Source organism: Bos grunniens, chromosome 10 (assembly GCF_055505025.1).
Source record: "Bos grunniens cultivar Pamir isolate PY7600 chromosome 10, Bosgru_T2T1.0, whole genome shotgun sequence".
Taxonomy (NCBI): domain Eukaryota; kingdom Metazoa; phylum Chordata; class Mammalia; order Artiodactyla; family Bovidae; genus Bos; species Bos grunniens.
The window spans coordinates 21,237,055-21,248,088 of NC_141174.1; the positions used below are offsets into that span (position 1 = coordinate 21,237,055).

The 11,034-nt window shown below is 40.3% G+C and overlaps 1 protein-coding gene across 1 annotated transcript; it reads right to left on the minus strand.

Annotated features, from left to right (window-relative positions):
• Window positions 1–5,792: 5,792 nt before the first annotated feature.
• On the minus strand, window positions 5,793–8,316 carry LOC147364088 (disintegrin and metalloproteinase domain-containing protein 21-like). The gene has a single exon (XM_086319994.1). It carries the CDS (start codon window positions 8,183–8,185, stop codon window positions 6,020–6,022), a length of 2,166 nt encoding a protein of 721 aa, XP_086176120.1. The 5' UTR covers window positions 8,186–8,316; the 3' UTR covers window positions 5,793–6,019.
• Between the last annotated feature and the right edge of the window lie 2,718 nt (window positions 8,317–11,034).

Sequence of the window (11,034 nt, forward strand, 5' to 3'; positions counted from 1 at the left end):
TCTCTGTGGGGTCTCTGGGTGTAGTGTGCACAAGATTTTGTTTCAGCCCTCCAAGCATCTCTGCTGAGTATGGGGTTTGATTCTAGACATGATTTTGCCCCTCCTACCATCTTGCTGGGGCTTCTCCTTTGCCCTTGGATGTGGGGCATCTTTTTTTGGTGGGATCCAACATTCTCCTGTCAATGGTGGTTCATCAGCAAGTTGCAATTTTGAAATTCTTGCAGGAGAAGATGAGCACATGTCCTTCTACTCTGCCATCTTGCTCCATCGATTTGATGGAGCGCCACCTTGCTCCATCAAAGCCTTCTTAGATAACCATTTTGCCCTTTTGCATTTCTTTTTCTTGGGAATAGTTTTGATCAATTCCTCTTGTACAATGTTACGAACCTCCATCCATAGTTCTTCAGGCACTCTACCTGACTCCTAAGGTCATATATTAGCCACTTCACATAGTTCTTTGGAGCAATGATCCAATTCATCTTATACCAAGAACTGTACAGCCCCACTTGGACCATTTTGAGGACTGACGCTAGTTATTGGTCTAGATGCTATGAGGGAAAATTAAGGACAGATCTTCAGGAGTGTAAGCATAATCTTTGGTGAAGCCTGGTCTCCAGGTAATGAGAGGCTGCTCTCTTACAGCAAGCGTTAAGGAATGAGTTATGCTGGCCCAGAGTGTTCAAGAAAATCTCCCGATTCAAGTTTTCAAATGCATCCCCTCAAATGTTCTCATCCCAAATCTTAAGGTAACACTTCTCTCCTAAGAGGACCTTTTTTTTTTTAATTTTATTTTATTTTTAAACTTTACATAATTGTATTAGTTTTGCCAAATATCGAAATGAATCCGCCACAGGTATACATGTGTTCCCCATCCTAAACCCTCCTCTCTCCTCCCTCCCCATACCATCCCTCTGGGTCGTCCCAGTGCACCAGCCCCAAGCATCCAGTATCGTGCATCGAACCTGGACTGGCATCTCATTTCATACATGATATTTTACATGTTTCCATGCCATGCTCCCAAATCTTCCCACCCTCTCCCTCTCCCACAGAGTCCATAAGACTGTTCTATACATCAGTGTCTCTTTTGCTGTCTCGTACACAGGGTTATTGTTACCATCTTTCTAAGTTCCATATATATGCGTTAGTATACTATATTGGTGTTTTTCCTTCTGGCTTACTTCACTCTGTATAATAGGCTCCAGTTTCATCCACCTCATTAGAATTGATTCAAATGTATTCTTTTTAATGGCTGAGTAATACTCCATTGTGTATATGTACCATAGCTTTCTTATCCATTCATCTGCTGATGGACATCTAGGTTGCTTCCATATCCTGGCTATTATAACCAGTGCTGTGATGAACATTGGGGTACACGTGTCTCTTTCCCTTCTGGTTTCCTCAGTGTGTATGCCCAGCAGTGGGATTGCTGGATACAAAAAACCTCGAATAGCCAAAGTGATCTTGAGAAAGAAGAATGGAACTGGAGGAATCAACCTACCTGACTTCAGGCTCTATTACAAAGCCACAGTTATCAAGACAGTATGGTACTGGCACAAAGACAGAAATATAGATCAATGGAACAAAATAGAAAGCCCAGAGATAAATCCACGCACATATGGACACCTTATCTTTGACAAAGGAGGCAAGAATATACAATGGATTAAAGACAATCTCTTTAACAAGTGGTGCTGGGAAATCTGGTCAACCACTTGTAAAAGAATGAAACTAGAACACTTTCTAAGAGGACCTTTAATTTTTACGTAGGAAACATACCAGAGACCTAAATCTTGATAATTTTGCAGATGTGTGACAAATCTTGGGTATTATTTTCAGCACAGTCTGTAGGCTGATTCTCTGTAAACATTTAGAGGTCTTGGGACTTTAATACCATGCCCAACTTTACAACTAAGACAGGGAAGGGATAAAAGTAAATCAAGCATACATTAGTGAGTGACCACGTGAGCAACTAGGACACAGTTCTCCTGTGGATTCTCTGAGAGACACTGTCAGACACCTCAGAATTGTTCCATGAGGACTCGGGGAACTGTGAGATTTATTTGCAAAATCTTTCTCATTGATTAAGAGTTGCTTCCAGATGTATTAACTCCTTTTTGCTTCTAGCCTGCTCTGTGGATGGGCCAAATACACTGCTGTAAAGTCAGAAGCCACTAGTCTGTATAGGAATTGTCATCATACTACAAAAGGTCAAATGCATGTAATCCTTGGCTCAGCATCTATTTTCTAGGGAACCTGGGTGCAGTAGCTGGTGGCCCACCCTGCGCCTCCCTGATCCACCTAAGTTCACTGTGCAGGAGGCAGTTTCCTGCTGTGACAATTTTCCATCCTGTGGCAGCTTCCTACTTCAAATGCTGTATCTCACTTCTTTTTCTGACAGCTTTCTCCTACGACATGGAGGGATATTCTAAGGTGTGTTTCACATGACTTAGAGAGTTTACAGGGAATGGCTCCAGTAGCCCACAGTGGAAATTTGCTCATAATATACTCAGTTTTGTGCCTCCCATGTAAATTAACTCCACCTAAACCCTGATCTCAGTGCATACTTTTTAGGGAACTCCAATTATGACTCTATGTTCATTATGAGGAGGTTAATTTTAACCACTAATCTTGATATAATTGACAGATTCAGCCTAATTAACTCAGCCAACATAAAATAACAATGCAGCTTTTCCTAAAATTAGAAATATTGTAAACATTACAACTTCTTGAAAAAACTTTGCAAGGAAGATAATATGACTCTAACAAATTAAAATATAATACAGAATCTTAATTTGTTGGTAAAACATTGGAACAACGGGATAGCCATTTGAAAAAAAGCGTATGGTCGGGTTTCTATTTCTTTTCTTTTTTGTCATTGTTGTTGTGCCGTTGATTCTTTTTATCACTGGAGGAGCCATAACAATTAACCCTTGCTGATGGAGGGGGGAGGAGTTCAGTGTGGGGACTTCTCTGGTAGTCCAGTGGTTAAGACTCCACACCTCAAGAGAAGGGTACACAGGTTCCATCCCTGGTCAGGGAACCGAGATCCCACATGCCGCATGGTACAGCCCCTCCCCCTCAGAAAGAGTTAAGTGTTGCCCATATTCATATGATATGGTTTTTGAACATGCATGTGGGAATGTCTGGTAGACAACTGGTTAAATGAGAGTGGAGTTGCAGGGAGAACTGGAGATCTAGAGCTAGGTGTCACTACCCTGCAGGTGACGTTAGAACTCTGAGTCTGGATGGCTGAGGCTCCTTATGTTGTTCTCATATATTTAGAATTGTTCTTGGGAACTCTAGTCACCCTCAACCCTCATATGATAATCGCTGCAAAATCAAAAAAGAGAAGTGTGGCCTTCTGAAGACTTTGTGTAGAATAATTTACACTTTACTCTACCTATCTTTTCCCCTGTTAGGTTTTAGAAATATTAGTTTTCTGCATTCTCCTGTGTTTCCATAAAAGAAAAGGAATGAGACACACTGTGATTCTGCTAACCCTGGCAGCACTCCTAGGTGAGGTTATGTTTTGTTTTCTAATTCCCTAATCCAGCCATGCTAAGTCATAAAGGAGCTTAAAGGAGAAATAATTGAGCACTCTATTTTTTCTCATTGTTTCTACTTTTCAGTTCTGATCTACAGAAAGAAACTCTCAATTATGCAAATTATATTTTGCATGTCCACTGCTACAATGGATATGTGTTCAATTTTTTAATATATTTAAGGAATTTTACTTCTTGATGATTCTCTTTGCTCTCTGACAATTTGAGGGGTTTTTTTCTTAGTAAATAATTGAAGATTTCATTTCTTATAGCAAAATAAAGTCCAAATTTGAGCATGAAAACCAAAGTCAGCATAATCCCAGAAAATAAAAAGGATTATCTCAAAGTTACCACAAGTGAAAAATGTAAAACCCAGTGAATGTAAAATAATATTAGATTGATAAATTTGACTGTAATCAAATTTAATATCTTTATACAAAAACAGGAGCTTACCTTGTGGTTCAGTGGTAAAGAATCCACTTGCCAATGTAGGAGACGTATGTTCCATCACTGGTTGGGAAGATCCCCTGGAGAAGGAAATGGCAACCCACTCCAGTATTTTTGCCTGGAGAATCCCATGGACAGAGGAGCCTAATGGGCTCCTTGGGGTTGCAAGAGTTGGATATGACCTAGCAACTGAACAATGACACCATACACAAAATAATTTCAAAAGAGAAACAATAAATTGGAGCAGCTGCCTTTTGTCTCCATATGATTGTGTATACTGAAAACGTGTGGGTAAATCTCTGATTTATGTTCTAAAACGAAATTTAATCAGCTTGTCTCCTTGGTTCTTGCTTCCCTGTTTCTGTGACTCCACTAAACATCCGTTTCTTCTTTCTGTTTCTGGGTGATCCATTGTTACCATCTATTCCTCATCTGTTCCTAGAATGCCTCCAAGCGATGAGCACAAAGCGACAAGCACACAAGTAGAACAAGCATTTCACAAGGAAATGCTTTTCCAAAGATGTCTTGTATAACCTCTGTTGAGAGGAAAATGGGAGTTTTCCAAGGCAAGGGGGTTGGAGAGGGTGGTCAACAGAATTTGGGGAACGGGAATTGATGTACAGATGTGCAGAGGTCTGACACAGCTAAGTATATTTAAAACAGGAAATAGCTGGAGGATGCAAAATGTGCAAAGGATAGTGGAAAATGGTATCAAAAAGTTTAATTCAGTTGACAAAGAGAGGCATTTACAAGTTGTCTGGACCATATACAGAGGGTATCTGATATAGAAATGTGTTTTCAAGAGACAAGACTTCCAGCTATACTGAGAATAGACTGAGGAGATCATAACCTGGGGACTAAAAGATAGTGAAGGACAAGTACAAAAAGAGCATTATAAATACACATTTTAAATATTCAAAGTTCAATTTTGAAGAAGAGCTATAGTAGTTTTTAAAAGAGGACCAAAGTATTTTTTTATTTCCTAATTAATTTTATGCAATTAATAGTCCATTTAAATATTTATTGTGTATCTGTCACTGTTCTAGGTACTGGGACACAACAGTGAGCAGAAAACAGTTAAAATAACTCTGCCCTCATGAAGATTATATTCTGGTATTCAAAGGAAATCCTCAAAGAGGATATGCAAACTGCCAAATTAAGACAAAGTGTTAGAGCAGATAAGCTTGGCTAGGAAGCAGAAGAAACAGTGTCAGGAATTTTTGTTAAAAACAATTTGTTTATACTTTAATAAGAAACCATTCCTTTCTCTCTTTTGTTTACCTAATAACCCCTAGAGGTTGGATGGGAAAGCATTATTGTTATCCTTCTTTTCAGATTTTGGATCACAGTGTTAGAAAATTAAGTAATTTTTCAACTTTATTATTTCACTTTTGGTAACAGCAGGCACTGTCACTACAGGGAAAACCTGTCCTGCACATGTACATCTTCTGGCACTGATGAGATGTCCCATTGCAGCACTCTGGAAGATCACTCTTATTGACCTTATATCTACAAAGTCCCACTGATGGCATGAATTGCGTTGCGGTCTTTGCTTGTTCTGTGCATTTCAATGGGAAAACATTTCCATGATTCTAAATCTCAGTCCCAATCAAAATCACATCAGTACCCAACTGTTGATAAATGGAATCCACTAGGCTGACAACAGCAAATACATCCTGTGTAACTTTGAGAAGTTACTTTGGGAAGAAATGAAAAGAGGCGAGACTCATCCCTGGGTCCCCAGATGTATATCTCCTGCCTTTCCTGAGTCATATCTGTGCTCAAAAAAACACAAAGAGGACTCACTTGCAGGGAAATGAATTTTATTTGCCTTTTACAACCATGAACAGTAGATAGGAAAACATTAGGAATTACCTTTGCTTGATGGCAATATCTTTAATACTGACAGAAGGCAAGGTGTCCGCATTTTTCTGCAAACTGTCAGAAATGTGTTCCTGAACAGGCATGTTGGAATATTTCTACTGCCCTAGACTAAAACTTAATGTATAGGCTATTAGGTTACAGTCATATTCTTAATTGGGAGAGTGAGTCTTAGTCTTCTTGGGTCTAAAACGTTTTTGAAGATACATAAACACAGCGATTAAAGGTAAAAGCAAAACAAACAAACCAAGAGGCACAACTATTGGCAAGAAAGCTCTTCTGGCAGATGCTGGGCCGCTGTCAACACTACCCCCAGTGCCTCTGTGTAGGCAGTAGGGCGGGGACCACCCGTAGCCGCAGTGGCAGTGATGTTTGTTATTGCATATCCCCTTCATGTTACAGGTCTCAGGCAAGCAGGCCCGTGACAGAAGAGATAGGCTGACACACTTCTTGTGTATGCAGATCTTTCCTGGACCACACATGGTGCCATCTTTCACTTCACCAACGTCAGGTATATCAGGTATACTCATCTCTAAGTGATAGTCTGTACTCCAGCAGGTGACACCATTGATGTGAGTGTATTGCAAATTTGAGTGATCTCTCAGGTGGGGGATGTTCCCCACATTCTCACAATGAACTCTCCCACAAAAGCTATCTGAAATAGGGCATTTTAGGTATGTTGTGCCATTTACACCACAGTGGCCAAAACGGCTTCCCTGGGAGTTGATTTCTTTATAGCATCTCTGAGATGCACTCTTTGCACCTTCACCAAAAATCTCCCTGCACTGTTCATCATGGCTATTGCAGCTCTTTTGATAGCAAAAGGCACTGTCACTACAGGGAATCCCGTCCTGCACATGGACATCTTCTGGGCACTGATGAGATGTCCCATTGCACCACTCTGGAAGGTCACATTCATTGATCTGAGGTCTACAGAGCTCCCCTGATGGCATGAACTTGCAGTCTTTGCAACAAAGCCCGAAAGCACAAGCAGCCCCAGGTCTTAGAGTGCAGTTCAACAGACAACAGGGATCTTGTTCACACTGCTTTATAGATCCACAGTCACATTTCTCTTCTCCTTCAATCACACCATTTCCACAGTGATTCAGCATGAAGACTGCCTCTGGAATTGGCAGATTGTGCAGACATGATCCCTGGTTTAAAGTGGTCTTTGTAAATTCTGCATAGCTACAATTCGTGAATCTCTCTGCTGGCAACCTGATAGCATTCATGATGCAAGCACTTTGTCCACACACACAGAATTCTTCATCATGCTTCATACCCAGAGTATGACCTAACTCATGAGCTACAGTGAGAGCAAAAACAGACCAGGGGTCTCCTTTGAAATTATTAACTCCACAGTCGAGAGGAGGGTGACATATTCCTGCCACATAGGCTATACCAAGGACACTTATAAGTGAATTTTCAATGAAAATATGGGCAGCATCATACTGTAGCTGGGAAAGACTGATTTGTTTCCACTGAGAGAAGTCCTCCAGAACCTGTTCTATGCTTATCAGTGGAAAAACATTTCCATAATTCCAAATCTCAATCCCCATCAAAATCACATAGGTACCCAACTGCTGATAAATGGAATCCACTATGTTGACAACAACAAATACATTCTCCTGCACCTTCGAGAAATTACTTTGAGAATAAATGAAGAAATTGTGATCTACCACCACAACCAGCTCCAGAAACCACAAATGGGCCCACCGGTTATAAGCAGAATTTTGTTTCAGAGTTAATTTCTCAGCCTCTTCGAATTCCAGCTGCTGGTGTGCTGCTTTATTTGTTAAGCCACATCTCATTGGTGAGAACTGTGTCTCTTTAGTGTTTATCTTAGATACCAGGTGTTCAAATGTAGTAGAGTGCCTGATGGGCTTGATTTCATAGGTAAAGTCATTTATCCGCAGCATTCCTTGAAAGCCCCCAGCACAAGTACTGAGGGCAACAAGGGACTCGGGGACCCCCTCCACATAACCGTGATAATAGCAGTCATTAGGGACAAAAGGCTGATCCTGCTGAAGGGCGTGCTGGTCCGTGTAGGTGAACACTGGGAGGGCTTTGGAAACCAAGGTCTTCTTAGCTCTTATGTAGACAACACGTCTCTGACCCCCAAACTGCAGGCTGTAGGAGAGCCAGCCTGGAGCGTTTGGACCTCTGCTCCCGTTGGTAACCTTCAAGGGAATCACCACATCTGGGGAGTTGAGGCTTTGAGAGCGCCTTTCCTGGGACAGGCCAGAAGAAAACAGAGACACCTCAAGCCAGAGCAGTCCAACAACCTGCATGGACACTCTCGCCTCACCAGTCACCATGATGGAGCAGCCACTATGGAGCCATCTGTCCAGAGAAGAACTTATCAGGCACTGCTGACCTGGCTCCTCCCTCTGAGCTGAACTTTAAGGATCTGTGTCCTGTCAGAGTGGGGCCATCAGAGCGGGCAGTGCTGCAAAGTGAAAATAAAAAGAAGGGTGGGGGATGGTGGTGGGATTGGGTAAGGAAAATAGGAGAAAGAATTTGAATGTGTCAAGAGTGATTAATGCAGCAAAAAGCTTTGGATTTGCTTTCAATAACTGGGGATGTAAAGTTAGAGGGGACAAAGATAAAACAATATTGGCCCTATCGACAGTGGATAGTTGTGGGAACTGGATGCTAGGCACTTGGGTTTTCATTAGACAATTATCTCAAATACCTATAGGTGGTATAAAAATCTCCTCAATATAATGTTAAAGCAGAACTAAAGAAACTTCAGAGTACAGTGACACTGTATCTCAATTTGTCCAAAACTGTTGGTTTGTGCCTGTTGCCCTTGAATAACTCTTATTACTTTCTCCTATCAAAACTGGAGAGGTCAGAGACCATCACAATCCTTATGTCAATTTGCATCAGTCTTATGATTTACTTTAGACTATTTATCTCAAGTTATTTGCTTGTCTCCTTGTGATATTTTCCTTCACTCATTGAGTCATTTAGTGCAAGGTTTATGATTTTAACTCATTTTAATATCCCCTATATTATAAGGTCTATAATACCTAGTATAGTCCTCCATACAGTGAAAAATGTAAACAGTGGGTGGTGATGGGGAGGGGTGGTGAAGTACTTGGGTTATAGGTGAATGCCACTTAAAATGTATTCATATTTGAATATAATTTTTATAAGAGAAAAAAATCATAAATACTGACATCTTCTAAAGGAATGAGGAAAACAAGGTCATTCTCCCTGGTTACCTGTAGGAGAATATGAAATACGAAAGGAAATAACTTCAGAAGGGATAATAAGAATTCATGAAATTTAAAAGTCTGAGAAAAGGAATTCTCTCTTCTAGGGGCAAAGGCATCAGAGTGCCTGGTATTTTAGGACTGCAGGGGAAAATTCCCAATGTCTGCTAAAATGTATTTACCAACAGTTTTTGAAAGTGAAGAATTTCTGTATTACCTGGCATACAATCTGCCTGGCAACACTCATTAATTTCTTTAATTTATGTCTGGAGCATACAAAATGTGTAGGACCTTGTGCTAGATACTAGGGAAATAAAATTAAAATACAGTGCACTAAGCAGATTATCAATTTAGTGCAGAAACATGTGACAGGAGCAAGAATAACTTTAGAAGGCTCTATAACACTGTATTCAATATTTTATATATTATGTGCCCTTTTCTATGGCTGAGGAGAGTGTCCATAGACATCATCATAGTCTCAGTTAAGTGACAAAAAAGAGGCTAAGAAGCACTGAGCCTGTGGAAAAAAATAATCAAATTATTATAATAGGATCTGCATCACATTAATATGAGTAATAAAGTTAATAATTCAGGGACCCTCATTGTATAGACCTCCATAAACCCATAGGAGGTGCTTAGTAATGCAGTTTATGAGAGTCGTAAGTGTTCAAAATTAGTTACTATACAAGAAAATTTGAAGTGCCCTGAAATAAAATGGTTCATATATTAAAGACTTGATAAATGTTTCCTGAAATTTAATAACTTAGGTAATTTTTATTGTTTTACCAGTAACAAGTTGTAAAGCTGAATTTTCTAAATATCAATAATAAAAAATAAATTTTGGTTGAATACACTAGGGACAGGCAATTACTTTCTGTCCTCTCCAGAGAAAATATAACAAAATAATTCTCATGAGGGAGGCAGCTCAAGAGGAAGTGATTATAAAACTGTAGGGAAACATAGAAGTGTGTTAGGAAGTTAATGCAAGTATTGGGTTTTTGAAATTTTTTGTGATGTTTATGGTATTTTCAAACTTTTGAAAGTTATTGTTTGTTGTGATTTCTTCCGATGCTAAATAAATGTTCATTTTTATCCTTATTGTAATTTTCTATTCTTTTTCTTAAAGTGGCCTCTCCTCTTGTAGATGCTTCAGGCTCAAAAATCTGATTTCATCCATGACTGTGATAAATGTACTGCCAAGGTAAGTTCAATTTCTTATGAAGAGCAACTAAGCCAAGCTAATCTAAGAAGTCTTTCATCAGATCAGATCAGATCAGTCGCTCAGTTGTGTCCGACTCTTTGCAACCCCATGAATTGCAGCACGCCAGGCCTCCCTGTCCATCACCAACTCCCGGAATTCACTCAAACTCACGGCCATCAAGTCAGTGATGCCATCCAGCCATCTCATCCTCTGTCGTCCCCTTCTCCTCCTGCCCCCAATCCCTCCCAGCATCAGAGTCTTTTCCAATGAGTCAACTCTTCGCATGAGATGGCCAAAGTACTGGAGTTTCAGCTTCAGCATCATTCCTTCCAAAGAAATCCTAGGGCTGATCTCCTTCAGAATGGACTGGTTGGATCTCCTTGCAGTCCAAGGGACTCTCAAGAGTCTTCTCCAACACCACAGTTCAAAAGCATCAATTCTTTGGCGCTCAGCCTTCTTCACAGTCCAACTCTCACATCCATACATGACCACAGGAAAAACCATAGCCTTGACTAGACGAACCTTTGTTGGCAAAGTAATGTCTCTGCTTTTGAATATGCTATCTAGGTTGGTCATAACTTTCCTTCCAAGGAGTAAGCATCTTTTAATTTCATGGCTGCAGTCACCATCTGCAGTGATTTTGGAGCCCAGAAAAATAAAGTCTGACACTGTTTCCACTGTTTGCCCATCTATTTCCCATGAAGTGGTGGGACCGGATGCCATGATCTTCGTTTTCTGAATGTTG